At 41.3% G+C, this 24,838-nt stretch overlaps 1 protein-coding gene across 2 annotated transcripts in view; it reads left to right on the top strand.

The window, feature by feature from the left end:
• dhcr7 (7-dehydrocholesterol reductase) overlaps positions 1–24,838 on the top strand; it is a 57,948-nt gene that overhangs the window by 13,468 nt on the left and 19,642 nt on the right. For both annotated transcript variants that reach the window (XM_076287960.1, XM_076287959.1), the window contains exons 3-6: positions 6,586–6,808; positions 15,217–15,307; positions 15,488–15,701; positions 20,640–20,844. In XM_076287960.1, the coding sequence (XP_076144075.1) occupies positions 6,586–6,808; positions 15,217–15,307; positions 15,488–15,701; positions 20,640–20,844 (733 nt within the window). The remainder of the gene's footprint in view (positions 1–6,585; positions 6,809–15,216; positions 15,308–15,487; positions 15,702–20,639; positions 20,845–24,838) is intronic.

Below are 24,838 nucleotides of genomic sequence, written 5' to 3'. Positions count from 1 at the left end.
TCTTGCAACACTTTCAGAACAGCTTGGCTTGCTGCAGCGTCAGCAGCAGCTTCTTGCCGTTTCACAGAAGACTTGCTTGATTGCTCTGATGCAGCTTTCAAGATCGAGGTGACAGAACCAACTTCACTTTTCTTTGAGTTCCAAAGAGAACCTGCTTCTGGCCAATCATGCTGTTCTTCTTCTGGAACCTTTCCACTCAGACGACTTGAGGCTCTGGAAACAATGAAGTTCGAAATCTCTACACACAGATCCACTCTCCGGCGAGTGTCTTGGTCTGGAGTTGAAACACTGCGTAGTTCATCATACATATGGATATCTGCAGAAAGGCCTCTGACATCACCAATAATGTCATTAAGGAGAGTATCTGATAAAGGCTCTGATGATTGTGATAATGGCTGTTTAGAGAATTTAACTTGTGTTCTCCATTTGCTGTAAATATAGTTGAACTTTAGTTGAAGTGCTTTAATTTTGTTGTCTTGCATTTCTTTACCCTTGTCTGTTAAAGTACGGATTCGTTCACCACGTCTTGGCTGCTCCACGTCCTCTTGCTGGACTTCAGCTTGAGCTTCTGAAGGGTCTTGATTTACATCATCCCCAACACTGTCCCTTACCTGAGCTGTAGACTCACTAGACTCTGCCATAGTTGAATAACTTTCTTAAACTGACTACATAAATGTCAATATACATGTACTGTAAATGTAACTTAGACAGAAAATGTAGCTAGGCTAATCTCAGCATTACCTGCTACCAATTGCTAAATATAAATGTCTCTTAAATGTAAGTGTGTACGTTTAAACATAAAATTATTATCATAAGCTATGATTGTCAATAGCAATATTTCACTGATGTAGGCCCTACTTCAAAAGGCACTTACTTGAAACATACATACTTGAAAATGTATAAACAAAATATCAATTCACTTAGACCACTTCTGGAGAACTCAAATATGTTTCAGTTTAACCTTTAGCTAAGCAGAAAAGTTGTAACCACATACAGCACAATAATTAAATCAGCTATCATTCACATGAACTTTAACAGCAACCTCTTCTTAGCCCACTCTTGTTAGTGTCCAAGTTCGTTATGGCTTTGCCTTGAAACGTTGCTCTTCCAGCCCATGTGTGTGTTTTAACTACGTGTTACAAGTACGTGTTTTTCACTCATCTGCCAGTCCTTCGACGACCGTTCGATGCACCGTAGCCACCACGTTGAGATTAGCTCGCTAGTCCTTCAGCTTGCTGCATCACCCACTCGCGCCGATGAACAGTCCGAGTTTTCACTGTAACTCCCTCTCAAGCACGGGCAGACACAAGTGGTTTCCTTTTACTGGTTTTAATGAAGTCTTCTCCATAGTCAAACCGTGAAAACTAATAATACACAGTATTAAACACATAAACCCATGTTAGCTTATTAGCACACACAGCAGTAAAATAACACGTATAGAAAATAAATACAGACAGACAAATTATCTCGTTGGCTGCATGCTACGAAAGGAAATCATCTTGAAGCCTTCCTATCTTCAACATTAAACTGTTCTTCTTAACTTCAGTTAATTTAAGGCATGTACTGTAATACTTTCAACTGCGTGACCTTAAACTCAACAGCAACGCATACGGTGCCTGCATACTTCTCTCTCATTCACTCACGTTATAGCAGCTTAGTAGAGGTTTCAAAATAAAAGTCTCTTCTGTCTTACCAGATAAATCAATGTAAAATTACAAAATAAAACCTAAACAAATTATCTTATAAACTCAACATAATGGCAACAGTTACATCAGCTGTACGGAGCTATTTTTTGAAGGTAAGGAAGGTACCTTACATTGCTGAAGTTGCAATGAATCACAATCATCTACACATCTACACTGAAGTTACAAAAACAGCACTTTGTAAGCTATTGTCTCTTTGATCTGGATCAATAAGTAAAGAACCCACTTCCTTCATTTAGCGAATTCCCGATTGATGCACGTTAGTGATATGGTGTTTAGGCTACTAGTTAGCCTTCAAACCCGGGTGCTGCGCGTCGGGAGTTCTTTGCCTCCGCCTTGTCCGTTAATTGTGAATAACGGGACACCTCGGTGGACATAGTACAGACAAGTCCTAAATTATGCGATAGCGAATGTCAAAAAGTCTAATTGCTGCTTTTTGAAACGGACTGTCAGAAAAGACTACATGCACCCAGAGCCAGCCGTAATTTAATCCGACCTGAACTAAATCGCGTCCTGAGTTGGGTATTAACGTGCCTTTTAGGCTCTCAAAAGTGTAGCTTATAGCACAGTGTTTCCCCTAGAATTTTTTCCAGCAGCGGTGCTGTTGATCGTAGGAAGCCCCCCCCCCCCCAAAAAAAAAGAGAACATTTTGAAAAAATTACTCCTTAAATGGTGACTTCTGGTGGATTTTGTGAAATAAATGGACAGATTGAGTTACAAATTATGACATAACCATTAACACAAGCATTTACAAAGCATGATTATTGCAGTACTTGAACAGGATTATTATTAATGTTTTTCTTTCACCTTTTTCATTTACATTATTAGTATTAGCCACTGTACAACTGTACACTGTAGGCCACTATACAAACTATTACTATTTAGAATATACAGTGCTGTGCATAAGTTAAGACATTTATATATAATAACATTTATTTATTTACGATACATGATACGTTAAAAAATAATTGATATCCTATTTTTTTTTTATTAAGGTATTAAGACAAAAGGCAAAATATGTTTTTTATTCCTCCCTTTAGTCAATTTCAGCATGGGTGTCTTAACTTTTGCACAGCACTGTATAAACTATATAGACTCTCTTTCATGTCATTACACTGTATTGGTGCTGTGCAAGTCGAATTGAGTGCCTGTCACTTTAATGCCGTGACAGTCCGTGACGCTTGCTTGATTCTCACGGTTTTAAGCTAACTTAGTAGCATTGTTGTGCATGGTGCATAAGAATATGTGGATGAAATGAATTATGTTTCCCATGTCATTTGGTAAAATAAATGGTCAAAAACTCGAAGAAAATCTATCTTGGATTATAGCAGATAAGTCTCTTGAGCTCTACAGGAATTACAAACTATCTCAGATGTAAATGGTTGCGTATCCTATTACTCAAATTCAATTAAACCCACCAATAGGCTAGCTAGACCTCAGTTTCACAGCCTAGGTATGTTAGCAACACAGGGCTTGAAAGCATTGCCTGTATCACAAACAAAAACGAAACAATGCGTGGAATTTATCTGGGAATAGGCTACTGAAGATAGGGGCGAACTATCTCGCTGGCGTGTTTAATTTGGTTCCTTGGTAAACATAATGTAGGCTACGTTTTTTTGCACAAAATTGCGTCTGCTAATAAACTTAAACATAAACACAAACAAGTGTGATCTCCTGTGGAATCCCTGACTGCGCCTTCAACGTTAGCCTACTATTATTTGTTGACATTAAACCTGAACGAACGGCAGCTGTTCCTGAAGTTCACTTGCGTCTATTTTTTTTTTTTTAATTAGGCAACTTTTTTTTGCAGTGGCGCTTGAATTGCTGCGCCGCTGATGAATACATTGTAGGGGAAACACTGTAGCATATGGACACAAATTGCATGCTTAAATAGCCTACGAACTATTTTAAAACTATATGTTAAACTATACAACCCTTGCCATCACGCATGCACCTCTTCCTCTCCCTCTCCCTCTCCCGTGCACTCACACACACGATGGCAAAGTATCCTCTTTGTGACAGGTCCCTTAAAGCAACACCAAAGAACTTTTCATCTGTCGCACGCACTATTTGTTTATCCAGCACCGGCTTTGCAAATAACAATGTCCACAGACAAGGTAGAATAAGTTGCATGATTTTATGAAAGTACGATGTATTGCGACATCAGATGCAAGTGAAATTTGTAGTTTCTCGTGTCTCATTCCATCGAACTACAGATCCGCTACCCGATGCAGCAAACTTACATAGTGCGGTAATAGCCGATAGAGGGCCGCGAAGCGAATGCAGAAAGTGCCGTTCACCCTGTTACGAGTTGATGAACCACTGAAACGATTTTGGAAACATTATTTTAAGGTACAAAAAACTCTTTGGTGTTGCTTTAACAAGCACATAGCCCATTGTGTAGGCCAGTGTTTTTCAACCTTTTTTGTGCCACGGCACAATTTTGACACTTAAAATGTCCCACGGCACATTAACATCCTGTGTGAAGAAAAAATAAACATACCATAGCCTAAAATTTCAAATAATACACAGATATGGCCTTATTATGGCTTCTATGCAAGACCTGCTCAATAGAACAAGCGCCCTCTGTTTCATTTGTAGGTGACTATATCTAATTTAATTGTTGTTATGAACTGGATATGTGATGATTCTGTGAATACTGGATATGGGGCCCACGTTGTACAATGCCTGCATACCACAAATAGTGCAATCATACAATCAATGAGAGCATGTGGTTATAAATTCTTTGATGCAACAGTTGCTTTTCTGGACCAGTGAGTGACATTTGGGTACTGTAATTTTCTGCGGCACGCCTGATGATCTCTGGTTGAAAAACACTGGTGTAGACCTACTCTATGAAAATAATTGCTATCACTCAGCTCTTGGATTAAAATGATACACAGGATATACACTTGCAAGTGATGCAAGTTGATTGACAATTGTGTATCAAAAGAAGAAAGAAGTTTGCATAATTAATTAAATAAATAATTAATTAAAAAAACATATCGGTCGATCCCTAACGCTGGCGAGACGCCGCTCCGTCTGGCATCATGTTTTTGTTTGTTTTTATGTAATGTTCGTAATTTTATGTAATGTCATGTTTATTTTTTTGTATTGATTTGTCTAGTTAAATGTTTTCCCTGTTTATTTACGTTATTTTTGATAGTTGTCGTGTTATTCTTAGTCCTTTTTACTGCTTCTAAGTCAGCTGATGTCATTGACGTTTGTCCATTGGGAGCTTGCTATGGCTAGCTTTTACCCTGGGCCTCTGACATCCTTCCATCCGTAAGCAGTGCTGCACTTCACTGTCTGGCCGAGGGGATCTCTCGGGACAGCTGGACCTAGGCTACTCTGCGAAAGATCTGCCGTGGCCGCCGAGCTGTTGTTGACCTGCGAGCTGCCATGCCAACTGCTGACTAACTGGGCCTCTGACATCCTTCCATCCATCCATGAGCGGTGCTGCACTTCACTGTCTGGTCGAGGGGATCTCTCGGGACAGCTGGACCTAGGCTACTCTGCGAAAGATCAGCCGTGGCCACCGAGCTGTTGCTGACCTGCGAGCTGCCATGCCAACTGCAGACTAACGTTAACGTTGAAGAGCTGCAATCTCACGGAGCAACAAATGGTCGCTGTTAAAAGTCCACCGAGTTGCTGATCTGCAAGATCACCCACAACTTCAGACTGTGCTTCCAGTGATATCCAGACTGCAGTCTACAAGGCCTAACGTTAACGTTATCTCCAGACTGCCAGTGAATTCACCGGGTTGGTCAGTTGTAAAGAACTTGCGAAGGCGTTGCATCGGTTGTGAAGACACAGCTGTGCGCAGTTTTCACGCGGGTCATCATTGCCCTTGGACATTTTCAGCTGGTTTGGAAATTGGACTAATTTTAACATCACCTTTTCCCCCTTTTTAAATGTATTTTCTTTTTTTTTACTTTTTATTTGTTTATTTGTTTTGTTGCCTGTCTTGTATCTCTTGGTGTCACGGGTATGCTGGCGACTACGCCGCTCCGTCCGGCATCTTTTGTGTTTGTTATTTTTTAAATGTATTCGTCATATCTTCATGTCATGGGCATGCTGGCAACTACGCCGATCCATCCGGCATCTTTTGTCTTTCTGTTATGTTTCTTGTTTGTGGAGCGCTTTGGGTTGCACTCTGTGCATGTTAAATGCGCTTTAAAAATAAAACTGACTTGACTTGAAAACTGACTTGACTTGAAAACTGACTTGACTATGCACAACTATTATTCACTAGCCTAAAACCATGAGACTAACGGTTAATTACTCTGACATATTTCTTAAAGTGACAGGCACTCAGTTACACCTACACACCAGCAATGCACACAATATAAAGTATTAAAATGACTAAATATTTTTTGCTACTAGTAATTATGCAGATTATAAAATACTATACATTGTTAAAATATATACACTTTATATGAATTAGAAACATATGACATAAGCCATCTAGACCTTTCCTACCAAATAGATGATTTGAACTTAATATAAGATTAATAGATTTAAGATTATAGATTTATTTTATTTTTTGCAGTGCATGTCACACCTCCTCATCCCTACACAGCATGCATGTTAGAATATGCTTTCTGTTTATAAAGAATATGCAGAAACTCAAAAAGAACATCTTGTGGGGAAATTCAGGGAAACGACATTAACCCTGCTACATAGGCTATGTTATTAATTTGCGACCAATTTAGATCACAAACATGTAATTTATTAGACTATATAAATCACTTCAAGCACTATGGATTACATGCTAAAGAGCATCATACATTCTGAAATGTATAATTTCTCCAATACCATGTTTGCTATAATACATACTTGGCAACTGTTTTTATATCATGTTCTCATTCAACTTCAACAGGCAAGTGGACTGGTTTTCCCTCATTAGTGTGATCCTGCTACTGTGCTTTGCACCCTTCATTGTTTTCTTCTTCGTCATGACATGCGATCAATATCAGTGCTCCATCAGCCATTGCCTGATTGACCTTTACAACGGTGATTCTACCCTGCTTTCTATCTGGGACCAAATACCCTCCATCACATGGACAGCAGCTAAAGTATATTCAATTTGGGTGATTTTCCAGGTACAGGCATTTTCTTTGTTATACATTTCTGTTCTCCCAAGTAGCTCTCAATGTGCCTCATGTGCCCTGTAACTCCTCATATTGCAAGAGATGCACAACATATAGCTTGCTATTAGGTCCCACTTGTCCCCTTTATACCATAGCCTTAAAAGCTGTATGATTGACACTGATAGTGTTTGTCTATTAATGAGCGTATATTTTATGCCTAACATGTCTATGTGAAGTTAGACTTGATCTTACTGATATTAAAGGAATTATCCGCAGTAAAATGCACTTTAGATCAATTTACGGATGATTGGGAGTACATGCGTTGAGTTGACATCCAAATCATGTCATTCGGATGTGTTTTGAGAAAGTTTGATGTTACCATTTTTAGTCAAAACTCGTTAGCCCGGAAGTGACGCGGGCATGTCATTTCGCCGCTATTTTTATACCTCTTCTACAGTTCCAAACAACATTACACTTACGTGGTAGTGAGTAGAGGGTCCCTAAAGCCAAACCAAAGTATCCCGAGGTCTTTATGTGGTCGGATAGAGAGTCCAGAATGAATTTCATCAAGCCAGTACCTTTCCGGAAATGTTGCCATCTTTGCTGCCATCTTCAGGGGAAAGTCCGTTGGAGTCGATTGCTGAGTGTGGAGTAACACGCTCTGGAAATTCACAATTTCGTCGCCGTTTTTAAAAAAAAAAAAAAAACATAGTCCAGTATTTCTTTCAAAATTGAAATGAAGTTGTATGGACTGGACTATGTTTTTTAAAAAAAACGGCGACGAAATTGTGAATTTCCAGAGCGTGTTATATGCCCGCGTCACTTCCAGGCTAACGAGTTTTGACTAAAAACAGTAACATCGAACTTTCTCAAAACACATCCGAATGACATGATTTGGATGTCAACTCAACGTATGTACTCCCAATCATCCGTAAATTGATCTAAAGTGCATTTTACTCCGGATAATTCCTTTAAAGGAACACGCCAACTTTTTTTGGAAATTAGCTTATGTGCAGTCTACCCCAGTTAGATGGAGGATATACCCTTCTCTGGGTGTGCAGTAACCAGTCTGACACTGTTAGGCCCAATCCCATTTTTCATTCTTACCTCTTCCCCTTCCTCTACCCCTTAGAGCAGTGTTTCTCAAACTTTTTCAGATGAAGGACCACTTAACCAATAAAAAAGTAACGTACGGACCACCTAGTTAAAAAAAAAAAGATTAGACCTACTTCAACAGTAGGCTATATTAGCCTATACACAATAGGCCTACTCACTGAACCACCTTGCTTATTGTCTTTGTACTTTGCTTATTGTGTCAGAGGATTCATATGATTTAAACTGGCATAGGCCTATCTTACATAGACAGTGTTGCAGAACTGTTTGGATTTAGCCTACATACAAGTTGGTTCAATATTGCAAACAACTCATCTATTTTATATTATATTTTACCACGTCTGCTCGCGGACCACTTAGGATAGCTTGCGGACCACCAGTGGTCCCCGGACCACACTTTGAGAAACATTGCCTTAGAGTAATAGAGTGGCAAGACATAGGGGTAGAATATTCCCCCTTGGAAATGAGACACCACTAGCAGCAGGGGTCACCAACCCTTTGATCGCGATCGACCTGTAGATCGTTGGAACTTTCCCAGTAGATCCCAAGAATAACACGTCAACGTTTACAGGGCCTACATTTCAGTGCAGGATTACGGGTATAGCGCATGATTTATTCAAGTCACGCAACTCTAGCCATCATAATGCGAGAAATTCCCGCACAGATTTTACAGCGCTGTCTGATAACGTTATTCTAATAATGGAGCAGCGTGAATGCGGGACTGGACAGACAAACAGGGAACCAGCAGGTGTGCTCTCTCTCTCTCTCTCAGCAGGACAAATGCTAGGTGATTCTACATCAACTGATAACTGACAGGAAAGGAAAACGAAAGTTTAGCGATCAGGAATTTTGCAAACACAGAAGGATTACATAGAGTGTCCATGAGACGCGAGGGAACATGGATGTGTTCTCCATTTGAAAAACATAATTGATTGCGGACGTGCACAGACAGCTACAAACACGGAGCGCATCGTAGGCCAAGTTTACTTTCACTTTCTAGAGTGCGCTATCTGCGCATTCATTACGTGAAAGCTGCTTCATACCAAAACAGCAATCAAACATTAACAAATTTATCATGACGTGTTGTCACAAACACTTACTCATAGAAAATCAAAACCAAAATCATGTAAGTAAAGACTATGTTAAGTGCTATCTCATTGACGCCTGTATAAGGAAATTGCGGTATCGGTTTGTAAAATGTACGGCATCGTTGTGTAACCCAGACTAAAAGGTACAGAGGCACTGATTCACGGGGGTGGAGGATGTGATATTTTTGACCTGATACATTTGCCTAAATAAAATGCCTTAAATTGCACTTCAAGGTAGATCTTGCCTTTGTTCAGGGCCGAGGTCAGGGATCTTGGGCTCAAAAAGGTTGGTGACCACTGCCCTACAGACAGACAGACACTGTCATCATGGTTCTGTATTGTATTTAACCAAGTTCAACTCTCAAGCCTTTCGACGCTAGCTTACTGCTGCCACTCCAACTGTTCCGCTGCTGAACCATAGAGAACAATTGGAAATCTGCCACCTGCCGCTGGTCAATGTGATCCCGCCATATGGTTATTGACTGTTGAAAGGGATAGTCTACCGCTAATGCATTAAAGAGCAACTTGCAGGTTAACAACCACAGTTAATTAATGTGAAGTAAAAATAAATAAAAATGAATTAATGTGAAGTAAATATTTTTTCAATAAAAGTTATCGAACGTTTACATTTAAAGTTGTTAACTGAATTTATGAATGTTCCAAAATGGATTTTGACATAGCATGTATTATGAGGGAGTCCAGTCAAGTTAGGTCAATAATATTAATTTGCAATTAATTCATTAATTTCATTAATTTCCTATACCCCTCTTACTGAGATTGTACTCCTAACATGCAATTGCCCTGTAACATACTAGACCCTATTCCTACCAACGTCCTCGACATATCTCCCGCCATCACACCAACAATCACACATGTAATAAACACTTACCTTGCTTCTGGTACATTTCTGACTGCATTCAAACTGGTTCAGGTAACTCTGCTGCTTAAAAAGCCTTCTCTTGGCCCCAACTGTGGCGCAACTGGCTGGGGCACCGTACGCCGGCGACCCGGGTTCGATTCCCGCCCCGTGGTCCTTTCCGGATCCCACCCCGACTCTCTCTCCCACTCACTTCCTGTCACTCTCCACTATCCTGTCACTTTAAAGGCATAAAAGCCCAAAAAAATATACGTTTCTTGCTCCCACGCAGGTGGGGAACTGGCCTGGTCTCACTCCTACCTTTCCTCTCTAAGGCTATAGAAAGGGCAGCTTCCAAACAAATCACGGGATTTCTATTACAGAATTACCTCTTTGATCATAACCGGAGCAACTTATAAAATGCAGTAAATGCAACAGCGTTTCAACAAACATTAAAGCAATGTCTGAATGAATAGTGGTCAAAGTGGGATACTTTGTATTGCCTCTTATAACAATTTTCAATTAAATTTCAATTTAATTTTACTTATAGAGTGCCAAAACATTACACATGTCTCATGGCGCTTTACAGAGTGTTAGACAATCAGAGAGAAGAAAAGAAGGCCCATGGGTAACAGGGGCGAGGAAAAACTCCCTAGAATTGGAAGAAACCTTGAGCATATCCACGACTCAAGGGCCTGACCCATCTGCCTAGGGTCAGTTACGGAACAGTAATATAATAATAATAATAATAATAATAAGTTTATTTTATACAGTGCCTTTCTCAAACCCAAGGTCGCTTTATATAGTAGGAAGGCAAGGAAACCCAACAACAAACAAACAAAACAATACAACAAAGACAAGTTATCTGTATGGAGCTATGTGGTGTGGAGGAGAAGTGATCATTAAACAAAAAGGTCTTGAGATGTGTTTTCAGGAAAGGAAGAGAAGGACAAGCACCGAGAGGTTGGGGGAGGGAGTTCCAGAGTTTGGGGGCCAAGGCACTGAAGGACCTGCCTCCCAGGGTGGAAAGTCTGGAGCGGGGATAGCCAAGAGAATTTGGTCAGAGGATCTCAGTATAAGTTAGTCAGATGTAGAGAATAGAACACAGTGTTTCCCACAGAATTGGATTCAATTTGTGGCGGTACCTGACTTGGACAACGGGGGGGGGGGGGGTATTAAGATCGTCTTGGTAGTGTATAGGTCTAATTGAGTGCCTGTTACTTTAAGACGTTCGTGAGTAACACAGTTAAAAGGCCATTGTGATAAGACCTTAGCAGAGTTAACTTCAATGCAGCAGTTTTGAACAAATTTGCACAGCATGGTCACGATGCTAAGCGGATTTAATAGCAATTTAGCCAGACGTCTTCTATGCAATGCTTCTATGTGGCAACAACAATCCATCAACAATCGTGAATATTTTGTTAAATGCACATGCAGAGGAGGGGCAGCAGGCTACGAGAGAGAGCGGGGCAGGGTAAGGAAAGGCTGCGTGCTTAAAAAGTGCAGCTCAATGGCAATGCAAGGATTTGATCTTATATTTAATTTAAATTAAATTAAATTAAACATAGAATATTAATCTGTGGACCACTGGAACATGGTGTTAAAAGCCACCTGAGGTGTATGTTACAAGAGGTGGGATGGAACAAGAGGATTTACAACGTTGAAACACGGTCACGTCAGCGCCAGTCCACCGACTGGCTGCATGATCATTGCCTAGGCAATATGCACACAATTGCGATATGTATATGTATATATATTTATCAGCATGGCACAGCGGCCAGAATGTAGCCTACCCACAAACAGGTCATAGACCATTCCAACAGCTGACAGGTAGCCTAATGCTATCCCTACACCGTAAGAAAAAGAATCCTGTAACTTACCCATTAGAAATTCACTCTATGAGTATTCTGTGCAGCGAAGTTATGAATTGAAATCCAGCTTCCTAGCAAAAGGTTAGATGAACATCCAAGCAATAGCCGAAAAAACAAACATTTGCACTGAGCCTAATCACGAATGACAGGAAATAAGAAATACTACATTTCCCAACTCCCTACAGGCCTTGTTCCTTTGTAAATGTTGAAAATACAAATAAAAAACAAATAAGATAAGTTGCGCTTTTTTCATTGGTGTATCATTATTTCTGACCAACAATTGCCATAAAGCATGGTAAAAATGGTAAAAAATGTGCATATGAAAGCTGAATCGTGCAGGTTCAACACAATGCGGATGCCTTTAAAAGAAATTATAACAAACCCCAGGCCTATAAGTGCCAGTTGAATTTCAACAAGGTCCACAGTAGTTCATGGCAAGAAGACACTGAGGGAATGACAGAAACAAAAAGCACTCACATTGGAATGCCCCTTCACCCCTTGTTTATATCAGCTGTACCAATGGATGCTTTAGGTCAGGGGTATTCAATTAATCTTCAGCGAGGTCCAGTTACGGAAAATTTCCTCAAGCAAAGGTCCGGAGCATCATAATGTTTAACGTGTGTTTAGGCTATGTATATATGTATGTATATTAGGATGGATGGATGGAGCCTAGTTGTAGATAGATAGATAGGGTAGATAGATACTTTATTGATCCCCAAGGGGAAATTCAAGAAATAGAAGATTGTAGGCCTAGGCCTAATGTTTAATGTGAAATAAAATAAGTAGCCTAAAAGGCAACATCCGAAATGAGGAGAAATAAGGCAAGATAAGAGTAGCCTAATTGGGGAGAAAAACTGAGTAGCCCTGGCTATTTTTAAGATCTTAACGTGCACTTAAAATTTGAGCTGAGACAAGGATGGATATTCCACAGCTGGTTCCTTGAACCCATTAATCAGCAAGTTTAATTTAATTGTTTTAGTTTTTTTTATGTTGACCCTAAATCCTGGAAACCCAGGAATATCACGTTGTTGGGCAGTGAATGCATGTAGGCTTAACTAGATTGTGGTGGATCAATCATATTGCCTTCTTAAAGGAATTATCCGGAGTAAAATGCACTTTAGATTGTTTTACGGATGATTGGGGGTACATACGTTGAGTCAAAATCATGTCATTCGGATGTGTTTTGAGAAAGTTCGATTGTACCGTTTTCAGTCACAACTCGTAGCCTGGAAGTGAGCGGGGCATTTCAATTGCGTCGCTACAAAACGCTATTTTTATACCTCTTCTACAGTTCCAAACAACATAACACTTACGTGGTAGTGAGTAGAGGGTCCCTAAAGCCAAACCGAAGTATCCCGAGTTCCTGAAGCTCCTGAAGTAAATGCTGTTATCCTAACCAACGAAACATTTAGCGCAGCTTTGAAATCTTACGTGAAAATCTAAATTAGGCTATTATGGTCTGGGTCCAGATAGGATCACGTCACGGTCCGGACTCGGACCGCGGTCCGCCATTTGGTGATGGCTGCTTTAGGTGTTCTTGTTTCATATGATAGTATGGACTGTATCTCATATGGCGTACTTTTGTGAGTACACTTTCATGCAGCGCCCTGTGTGCCTACTGGCAGAATGCATGAATTTTAACAGAATAGTCTCATATCGAACTCTGTGCACTTAACGGAAATGATGATCACAACATTTAAATATAACTTTATTGTTGTCCTCTATTTGACAGTGACGGTGATATGTGGCCAAGATGGCATCCGTTGAGGGCGAAAAGTGTCTAGCATTCCACACTCAGCTTTGTGTTGTTGGAAGTTTCAGTGTGAACACACTCAAATTAGGTAAAGTGCAGAAGTACGCCATTTGAGACACAGTGATGGTCTTCATCCTAGGCATAGAATCAGTGTTTTTCGATTGTTGTTTTTATTTTGCTTTTAGTAAGTTACTTTGGACTAATTATAATTACATATAGTTTTATATACATTATAGTTAATGTAAATACTATAAATGACCACACATACAGTCATCAGTGTAGATTTGGCAGTTGCAGATTAAGGGCCCGTCCCAATACCTCCCCTACCCCTAGATTTTTGCCCTGACCCACATTTTTGCGCGTGCACGTGTAGGGCTAGGGTGTCCCATTACTTTAGGGAGCAAGGGTAAGTGCAATTTTCCCCTTAACTCATTGAATGCCAAGCTGTTTTTGGAAGCTTTGTCCTAGAGTGCCAGCAATCTAGACCATTGTTGATGATTTTTGTACAGCCATAGCATATTCTGTGTTATAGCTATGAACACATACAATGGCTCGTTTAAAAGGTGAGACTTTAAGCTCTCAGTATTTCTACACACCTCTGTTCCTGAGAAATCCCAAGCTAAACAGTGGCTAGTTTTCATCAAAATCGCTGTTTTTTTCTAGAAATGGAGATATAACGTCTTTGATGAAATATTAAGTGTTGCCTGTAAACTTTTCCGGGAAGTGATCAGCGAGACCTGGCGAGACAGCCACTTAGTGATAGACCCACGAAAATGGCCTGGTTTTGAGATGACGTGCATGCGTCACTGATTCGACCCAAAGCGGCAACCGAGTTATGATAAAATGTCCAGATAAAATGTCCAGATTGTGCGTTTTCATGAGTTTTCGATAGTCATATATTTCATTTCCATTCATCACAGAGTTCGCAAAATCACATATAAGGTGTGTTAGAGTGTCTAGTTTCGTAATTTAAAAAAAAGCTAAAAACGTAATATTACGTTTTTGGCACTCAACGCATGGGAAGGAAAAACGTAATATTACGTTTTTGGCACTCAATGAGTTAAAATCAACCCTCAAAATATAGCCAGGACCGATGCAGGCTTAAAACGAAGTGGAAGATGAAATTACCCAGGATACCGTGCGAGCTCAGCGAGCCGGCCAAATTTTTCATATTTTCGCAAATAAGCATATTAAAATTTCGAAATATGTTGGAATATGTTAGTTTGATGCACATCTGATGGACTGTTTTGAACACTAATGTCAGAAAATATCTCACAAAGCTATCTGACGATGTTCATGATATCTGCTGAGTGCTTTGAGAGTCTGCCCATCAAATAACGTTATATATCTGATCTGGGTAGTTTCGTCAATATTTAAGGTGTGTGTTCTGACGTTCACATGAACACGAGTATCTTTGTTGATTAACCAGACGTAGATAAACCAGCACAGCCCACACAACAATGACCGCTGGAACGGGCATGTTCCTGAATGAAAATAGTAGCAGGCTACTACCGGTAGACACGTCGGCGCTGCGCGTGACGTAGGTGAGCACGTTCGTTACGCTAATTTGCATGGTGTCCCAATTCACAGGGAAAGATCTTCACCTCCACTTCCCTTGTCGAGGGGGCTTTAATGTTGAGGGCAATCAAAACCAAGTGGAAGTTTTAAGGGGGGGGAAATGGGACGGGCCCTTACTATTACAATTATCATTATAATCACTTAGCTTGTTTCTCCAACAGGTTGTGCTATACATGTGTTTCCCAGACATTACTCACAAGTTTTTGCCTGGCTATGTCGGAGGAGTTCAAGACGGGGCAAGAACCCCTGCAGGTAGAGAAAATATCTCTGCTACTCTGATACATTTTACTGTATCTGGAATAATCCCTTTACCTGGGGCTATTATTAATGAGCTATTAAACTTACTGAAAATGTACTGTGTTGCAATGAAAGAATGATTAAATAATGGTTTTTAATACAAAGTATAAATTTACATGCCCTGTTTCATTTCAGGTCTCATTAATAAATACCAGATCAATGGACTTCAGTCCTGGATCATCACCCATTTGCTGTGGCTTGCAAATGCCAGTTACTTCCACTGGTTCTCCCCAACTATAATCATTGATAACTGGATTCCATTGCTATGGTGCACCAACATTCTGGGTTACTCCGTCTCCACCTTTGTATTCATCAAAGCACACCTGTTCCCAACCAATCCAGAGGACTGGTGAGGATTACTCTAGAATGAGAAAACTCAGTTTAAAGAAACTACAAATTTGAATTTGAATTTGGTTCAAATGAACAAGCAAAAAATAACAAAAATATAAACTTGAAGTAGGACAGTTCCCCCAGAATTCCTACTTTTTGAGTTCCAAAGTTTGTCATATGTAAACAAAAGTGTATCAATTAGAATTAAATTTTTACTTGATCGCTTCTTCACATACAGGTGGGTAAAAAATAGGCAAAAAATTATCATGGAAAAGTAATTTTTTTATAGTGAAATACTTGATCATTCAAATTTAGATGACAACGGTTTACTTTAAAATGAACTATAATAATAATAATAATAGTAATAGTAATATAACAAAATAGAGAGAAATAGCAATATGTTTATGTTAATTGTATTGAGTGTTAAACAGTCTTAAGGAATAGGGATAGAAACTATTCCTGAATATCATTATGTCCAAGTGTGGTAAAGGTTTTCTACATGTGTAATTGGCAAATTCATGCGATTTTCCTCCCTTCCTACTCCTTGTGCGATACTGAAATTACAAGTTTGCAACACTGAAGATGCAACACTCAAGTTACGAGTACGAAAATTTCACACTTATTTGACAGCCTTTTTGAAGAGCCAATCAACACATCGCTTACTGACTAATCTCGCAGACAATTAAGCATAGTGCCTACAGTCTGTCTACCCATTCAACCAAGCCCATCTTGCTCCAGTATCAGAGCACTACACAGGTGGCTGGGACCAGCCTTTTTAGATTTTCTAAACAGCTTTAGGATTAACATTATCCCAAGATTTTGTCACAAGCGCCCACAAATTTTCATTGGTCAAGTACTCACTGCTAATTTCACCTATAATCATGTATCTCTATGAAAATCGAGGTTGATATATTAATGCTTCTAAAGCATATTACACTTTGAATTTTGACTCCAGACTGGACAATAAAACCATCTCTTAAGATGTAAACCAAGTAGTCTGATTATGGTTTAAATGCATTTCCAGAGATTGTCAGGTCATCTCAAAGTAGTAACCATAGATGGTTCATCCACTGGAACGCAGACTAGGCCAGCTAGATCTGGTGTCATTGCGACAAAATTATTATGATTTCAAACTAGGTGAAGCAGCTGCAGAACTTTAACTTCAGACGCCCACATGCAGGCGACCTGACCGGGAGTGATCAGTTCCCAGTCTGTGTCCAAGAAGCTTTTGCCCATTGTTTGTCCCTCCTGATCCACAGCCATCATGAGGCTTTTAATGCAGCCTCTGAAGCTGCACTGATGGCTCTTCTCTTGCGTGCCCTTGTGATTGCCAGTAGGCTGTAGGTCTTGCGGAGTGACTTTCCTGCAAACCCCCTTTCCCCAACCTCAATGGGCAAGCCATCCTCTCCTCCCAGGGCACTGTTAGCTCCAACAAGATAACCTGCTTGGATGGTACTGAGAACAGAACCATGTTGGATCTAAGGCTGGTCTCCACGATGTCTCGGGGGAATCTGAGTTGCTTTCCCAGGTCCACCCTTAGCTGCCAGTCATTCGCAGGCCTTTCTGGGCTTTTGGTCGGGAAGGCAGGTGTTCTCCTGCTCTTAAGAATGAAATTTTGTGCCTAGGTCGTTGTAAACGCTTGCTCTGGTCAATGTCAGTGGCGATGGACTAAGCAACTGCCTTCAGCACTTTGTAATGGTGCCAGTGGTAGTGGCCATCCCCAAGTGCTTTAGGACAGCTGCTGAGGAAGTGCTCCAGAGTTCCTCTTCCCTGGCACAAGGTACATGCTGGAGTGTTTTTACAGATTTTATAGTCACAGACTATGGTTTTGCAATGACCAGGAATCTTGCAGGGTCATTATTTACAAGACTGCAAATTCCTTTACATTATTTCCCGCACTAGATATCAACAGGAATGACAAGCCTTGTATAAACTTGTGTAAACGAGGCTTGTATAGACGACCCGTATAGCCTATTCATACCAAAGTCAGACTTTCGTGGTTCTGCAGCATTGTTTCAGGTGTGACATCCCCAACCCGCGGTGTTATACAGTGGGGGAAATAAGCAGGGGCGTAGATTTGCGTGGGGACCGAAGGACGTGTCCACACCAATGTCAAATTACGACTGAAATGTCCCCACCAATATTCAGGTTGAAATGGGGAAAAAAGTGCTCACATGCTCTACACAAAGAGTTAAATAATTTCTCACTTCAGTGCTGCGGATCATCTCGTACAAATCGTGTAATGTGCAGTAGCCTATAAGGGTAAATCGCGCTGATTTGAAGTTACATAACTACCAGTGAGCCGCAGTATCCTGCGCAACGCTTTAGCTTTACTTCTACAAGGCATATTAAAAAGTGCGTCCAAATTCACCCATTCTTCTCTGTTAAACTCCTCGAGAAGTAGGCTACTCATCACACATGTGTCACATTAAGAAGACCCTTTTCTCAGCTTTTAAACGGTGCTAGCTAGCCACGATTTGCTGTAATAAACAGTTCGCGAGAAAAAATAACTTATAAAAATAATTTATATATGATTATTCTCTGCGCCCATCTCCACATCCATTCGTCTCGGTGGAATATCGTAGGCCTACACACTCTTCACGCAACACATGACAAGCCATATATCAGAATAAACAGCAGACCTTACCGAACACAAAGGCATTCCCGTGTATACAGTGGGCATCGCTTTCAAATGGCCACTTCAGTCGCACATTACGAGGCGTGAAGCTGCGTGAAGCTTTAGTACCACTTTCAGCCACTGTGCGTCGCTCTGCCACTGTACATCGCTCTGCCTGCCGCCCCTTCTGAAAAAGCTTGATTTACCTCGATTTAGGCTACTTGGGTATGGATTAAGGCTTGACTACACGGTGGTAACGAAAATCGAAATCGAAATTTGCTGTCTACATTATTGTCAGTGTTGGGGTAACGCAACTACGCAAATCAAAACAGTGGTTGGACAACTTACATAGTCCAATGCATCGTTACACTACGTTAGTGTTTCCCAAAACCATAGTAGCAACGAACATTCGCAACCACTATCGTAAAGTTGTGTAGTTACAACTACACCTCTCGACCTGTGGTAGAATGCTAGTAGAAGCGTCACTGACGCCAGTTATTTGTTTGCAAATTAATAATTATAAATATATTTAGGTTTCTAATTGATATTTACACTTCTAACCACCATACATCCATATTTTAAAATGCCCAAGGCAGAAAATACATAAATTAAAAGTCAATTTGCAGCCATGTGCACGTAAGTAAAAGTCACACACCTGCAGATAATAATAAGGTGGTGCGCACTTTTTGACGAGTCAGCTGAGAATATGTAGCCTTTTATTTTCATGGGGGGGGAGGATCCTTGTTAGTTTACGCAAACCAAGCCAAGAAGGCTGATTCTGATTTTGATAATATGATCTGCACAAAAGATAAACTTAGGTAAACAACGATGTCAATATTGTTGTCAAAATCTTAACCCAGATTCGAACTCTTGGACAGGGGACTGGTAACTGCTGTGCCACGGCGGCTGTCATCTGCCGGCCTTAAACGCAATGCGCCACAGAACTATGTGCAGGTGCCCGTTCACGTGCTACTAAACGTCATTAACCACTTTAGTCCAGACTACTGAAGTTTGGAAACTATCATGGTCCAAACTTACAGTACTATGTAAGTACGACAGTTTTGGGAAACAGTCGTAACTTACATGTTGGTTAGTTGAACGATGCATCCTGTTAGTAAAAAGCTAACCTCCGTAGTTGTACGGGAAACGCACCCCAGATCAGCTTGTAGGCCATTAGCAATCAATTTACGGATGATTGGGAGTACATACGTTGAGTTGACACCCAAATCATGTCATTCGGATGTGTTTTGAGAAAGTTCGATGTTACCGTTTTTAGTCAAAGCTATTTAGCCTGGACGTGATGCGGGCATGTCATTTCGCCGCTACAAAACGCTATTTTTATACCTCTTCTACAGTTCCAAACAACATTACACTTACGTGGTAGTGAGTAGAGGGTCCCTAATGCCAAACCGAAGTATCCGAGGTCTTTATGTGGTCGGATAGAGAGTCCAGAATGAATTTCATCAAGCCAGACTAGCCAGACTTCACAAACTAGTTTAAACGAGTTAGAATAGGCTTTTCTTCAATAGTAGTGGAGTTTTGGGGGGTGAGCGTACATTATGGCGGTGGAGTGCATTGCCCATTGTTTTCTCTGTAACAACTGTTCTTGTTCCAAGTCTTTTTGGAGCTCTTTCTGAGTGGTCCCTGGCTCTTGGGCTTCTTTTCTGACTCAGAAATCTTGCAAGGAGCTCCTGTGCCTGGTTGGATGACGATGAAGTTCGGAATTATTTCTGCATCCAGTTCCATTAATATGTTTTGCAACAATAAAGTTGCAACAGTCTTGCACAGCTGTGCACTTTTACCCATCCTGAGATGTTTCTTGTGTGACACCTTAGTAAGGGAAAACTTAATCGGTTCAATTGTGCTGCTCACCCTCAAACAATAGCACCTTGCATAAATCCATTAACTGTAGCCTATGTTACATTGGAATTACTGTACTGTAATCCAAAAACTATAGCCTGTTACACTGGAAGTAACAAATCAAATTGCATCAAAACATCAGACTAATCAGCACCAATGTACATTAAACATAAAAATAGTTTGGTCATAATTGAATTAAGTTACTTTTAAGGATGTAGTCCTTAAAAGTAACTTAATTCAATTACGACCAAACTATTTTTGTCTTTTGTTTTTATTCAATTCCATTTTTAGTTAAGTTTGCCACATTTAATATTGAAAATAGAGGGGAAGAAAAGACAAAATGAATAGAAAGGGCTAGGTATCCTAATAGGTTGCATGATTTATGAATATGTAATTATAGATTTTAATTCAATTAATATTTGAAAATACATTCTGTGCTTTGATTAACTCAAACTGACATGATATCTATCTTTTCTGCAGCAAATTTTCTGGAAACATATTCTATGATTACATGATGGGAATTGAATTTAACCCTCGAATTGGGAAATGGTTTGACTTCAAGCTCTTCTTTAATGGTCGACCTGGGATAATTGCTTGGACTCTCATCAACCTGTCTTATGCTGCTAAGCAAAAGGAGTTGTATGGTTATGTCACAAACTCCATGATCCTAGTCAATGTGCTCCAGGTAAGTTCTCCCAAGAAAATATTGAAAAATAAATAAGGGTATTTTACACTACACAAATATTTCGGTGTAAGGTGCAGGCAAAGAAACACGCAGGATTTTAATTAGATAACAGTATTAGACTAGGCAGGATTTTGGAAAATGTGCTTATTTAAAGGCAAATCATGTTAATTTTTGGCATACAACATTTTTGGGGGTTTTGAAGGGTGCTGAATTCAAATCTTCTGTATGCCAGGCTTACAAAAATGTCCCATAATGCCTCAAAATGGAGAAATCCAATATGGGCACCACTGCCAGGTCAAAATCTAATTAATCACTTGTCTTTTGGACTGTACAAGGTAAAAACCTGAATGTAATGTGCTTTGATAGGTTTTCACACATAGGGAATTCAATGCCATGCTCAGATTTAAGATCAAGACTAAAGAAAATGCTTGAAATGAATGTACATGGTTAAAATTGTTGCCTCGGATAATGAATAATTCATGAAAAAAAGAGGACCATGAAACAGGTTGATGGCTTTCTGAAGAATTTACTTGAAACATGTTTAGAAGCAAGGTTGATTACCATATTTTAACTATCTATATTATTTATCTGTATTTTAACTATTTATTTAGTATTTGAAGAAAATGCTTGAAACTCTTAAGCTAAAGGTCTATGTTTAAAACTGCTACTACTTACTACTAGATTTTCCTACTAATGAAATATGCGCGCTTGTGAATTATGTCATTCCCCTCACATGATGCTCAGCAGTAACAGGTAAACTATAATATAATATAATAACAATTTGTTTAGGACCATGTAATACATCTGTAATAGCATGTGAAGATTGTTATGTGAGGATTATGTATAAGCTAACTGAATAATTAATATATTATAAGAAACTAAAAAAAAACATTAGCTAGTTAGCCTTTGTGAATAGGAAGAAGCTAATTAGAGCCTCCACTCTCCGGGATGTGGGCCCCCTCTTGACAAGATGTCAGCCGCAGCATTCAAGGCCCCCGGCACATGAACTGCTCTGAGAGAGCCACAGGTCTGTCGCCAGGCTGCAAAGACCTGGGGCCTCATGTACAAAGACTTGCGTGGATTTCATACTAAAACATTGCGTACGTGCAAACCTGAAAAGTAGCGTACGCACAAAAAAATCCTGATGTATGAAACTGTGCGTACGCAGCATTCCACGCAGCCTTTCTTTGTACATCCCAATTAACGTGAAATTAAGCGTACATGCACAAGCATTACACTCCACCCTCTCTCCTCCCTCAATCACACTCATTTTAATATGCTAACTAGAAGGCCACTCGAGAGCGCAGACCTCCTCGAAGACAAAATGGCCTATCGCGCAATATTAATAACAATGAAAACTCATTTATGGATCCATTCATACTCGAACCTGCTCCAAAGTTTAATAATTGAAATCATCAAATTAATAATAAAAAAAAAAGTTTAGGCTATCTCCAGCGAATGCGAGGTAGAAGTGTTTATCCGACGAAATGGCAAGAATCTTACGACTTTATCATCTGTAATTAATTAAAAAAAAAAAAACAGTAGTGGCAAAGCGTAGCAGTGGCTAGCTATAGGGTCAGAGACCCTGGCAGAATTATTGGTCAGTCTGCAAGTAGGTGACAGGGTTCGCATAACTGGGTTTGATGCATATGAACCATTACAACGCAACTGCATTAATTAATAAAACATTAAATCAATCGTGTCCAAGCAGGCTACCACGCATCGCGCACTCGAGGTGGAATAAACAAAGTTGATCCAGGCCACATCGCCACAACATTACGATTTCTAGATCATATCCCTATATTTGCACACAAGTGTGACAACAATAATGCGAATGCTTACTCGAGGAAAGTCAAAGTATCCTATGCAGTCAATCACACTATAGAAAATATAGCTTATATCCGTGCTTATTAATCAGCCTATCTATTCTATCAATATGTGTAGGCAATAGGTTTTACATTCCCTTTTAATTTGTATCCTCTAATAAGTCTACAGTTGTCATTATAGATAGGTTGGTGCATAACTTAGTAGAATTTGAGCATGTTGCATGTCCATTTATATAGAAACATAGGCCTACTTTCGAAGTGTTATCATTTTTAATAACCCATGTTTCACACTATACTGTGCAAATAAAGGCCTAGACTCGCGATCAACTAATGTTGTTGCGCTGCATTGCCTCTAAGTGTCGCCAACTGACGATACACATTGGAAATGTGCGTACGATCGGACATGAAGTTTGCATGGAGGACCGCACATTCTCACGTTCAAGTCAGTCTTCGTACATCTGGACGTGAGCGTGAGAAGTGGCGTACGCAGCATTTTTGTGCGTACACAAGCTTTATACATGAGGCCCCTGGAGACCCCAAGCCCCCCTGTCTGTTGATGTAGGCCGCAGTCACCGTGCTGTCGGTCCTCACTATCACATGTTGGCCTCTTAGCCACGATAGAAAGTGCCGGAGGCGAGGAGAGCGGCCGTCAGATCCAGGACATTGATTTGTAGGGATAGCCAAGGCTCCGTCCAGAGACCATTGATGCCCTGACCATCGAGAACCGCGCCCCAGCCTACTTCAATGCGTCTGTAAATACGACCCGGCGACGAATCACCAGTACCATGGCACTCCCCCTCTCGGTGTTGGCGGGATCTCTCCACCAGTGTAGGGCCCTGTGAAGCCTGCAGGAAACAGTCACCTTGGCCTGGGAGGGCCCTTGGGGGCACAGGCCTAGGCTCAACAGGCACCTCTGGACTGGGCGCATGTGAAGGAGGGCAAGGGGGACTACCTGCACCATTGCCACCATAAGGCCCAAGAGGCGAAGGCAGAGTTTCCACTCCACCTGGGCGTGCAACGTGAAGCAACTGAGACATGCGGCGAAAGACTGCTGTCTCGCCGGTGAGAGAGTCACAGATGCCCTCCTGGAGTCCAGAACCATGCCCATGAAGGTGGTGACCTGGGAAGGCTGGAGCCTGCTTTTCTTGGGATTGGGGCGCAAGCCCAAGTCCTGAATGTGCTTCAACAGCAAGGCCACGTGTAGGCGGCTTTGCACTTCTGAGGTTGCACAGATGAGCCAGTCGTCTAGATAGTTTAATATCCTGAGCCCCCGCTGCCTCATGGGTGCAAGAACTGCATCCATGCACCTGGAACCGCCAATGCCCCGGCCAGATGGGTATCTGAAAATAAGCATCCTGCAGGTCGATGGTAGCAAACCAGTACCCTGCATTGATGGCCTGTCGCACCCTCAGAACTGTGATGAACCTGCACCTCAGGGACCGGAGGTGCACGCTGAGACCCCTGAGGTCTAAAATAGGACGAAGGTCCCCTGTGCGCTTGGGTACAAGAAAAACAGGAGAAGAACCCCGCTTGGGGGTCTGAACTCCTGACTTTCCCTGATCACCCTCTTGTCCAGGAGGGTGGACAGCTCTGCACATAAGGTCTGAGCGTGCATGGCACTGCTCACCAAGGTAACCATAGGTGCCCTCATCACACGGGGTCTGGTCCTGAACTGCAGGCGGTACCCATGGGTCATGGTGGAGAACACCCATGGATCCACTCCTAAGGCCAGCCAAGCATTCCTGCATCAAGCTGAGAGGCGAGGCTGGCTGGCCCGGAGATTGTAAGGAACGACGAGGGCGCCTGGTGGGGCCACGGCCACTAACGCGCTGGCCCCCCCGGCCAGCTTGTGGGTGGCTACCCCGACCCTGGGATGCCTCAAGCCGCTGCCTGAGATCAGTCGGCCCCCAAGACGGATGCCCCAAGGTAGGTGTTGGCTGAGGCGTGAATGCCCTAGGGCGCCTAGTGCCCCTGGCACGCCTGCCAAGAGACCCTGACACCTCTTCTGCACAGTGGCAGCTGTCACACGCCTGCTGTAACAGGGTGGTTGCCTTTGGGCCGAACATGGACTCCACCGGCACTCTCAAAAGACGCTCTGTCTGCCTGCTGGAGCTGAGATTGAGACAGCCAGAGATTGCGTCTAGCTACCCAGAACTTAGCCAAGGAGC

The sequence above is a fragment of the Alosa pseudoharengus genome, unplaced genomic scaffold (assembly GCF_046254945.1).
Source record: "Alosa pseudoharengus isolate Yale_2024_CS ecotype anadromous, Long Island Sound unplaced genomic scaffold, YU_APseudo_1.1 YU_APseudo_1.1_scf_16, whole genome shotgun sequence".
Lineage (NCBI taxonomy): Eukaryota > Metazoa > Chordata > Actinopteri > Clupeiformes > Clupeidae > Alosa > Alosa pseudoharengus.
This window is presented reverse-complemented; position numbering and strand designations above follow the sequence as displayed.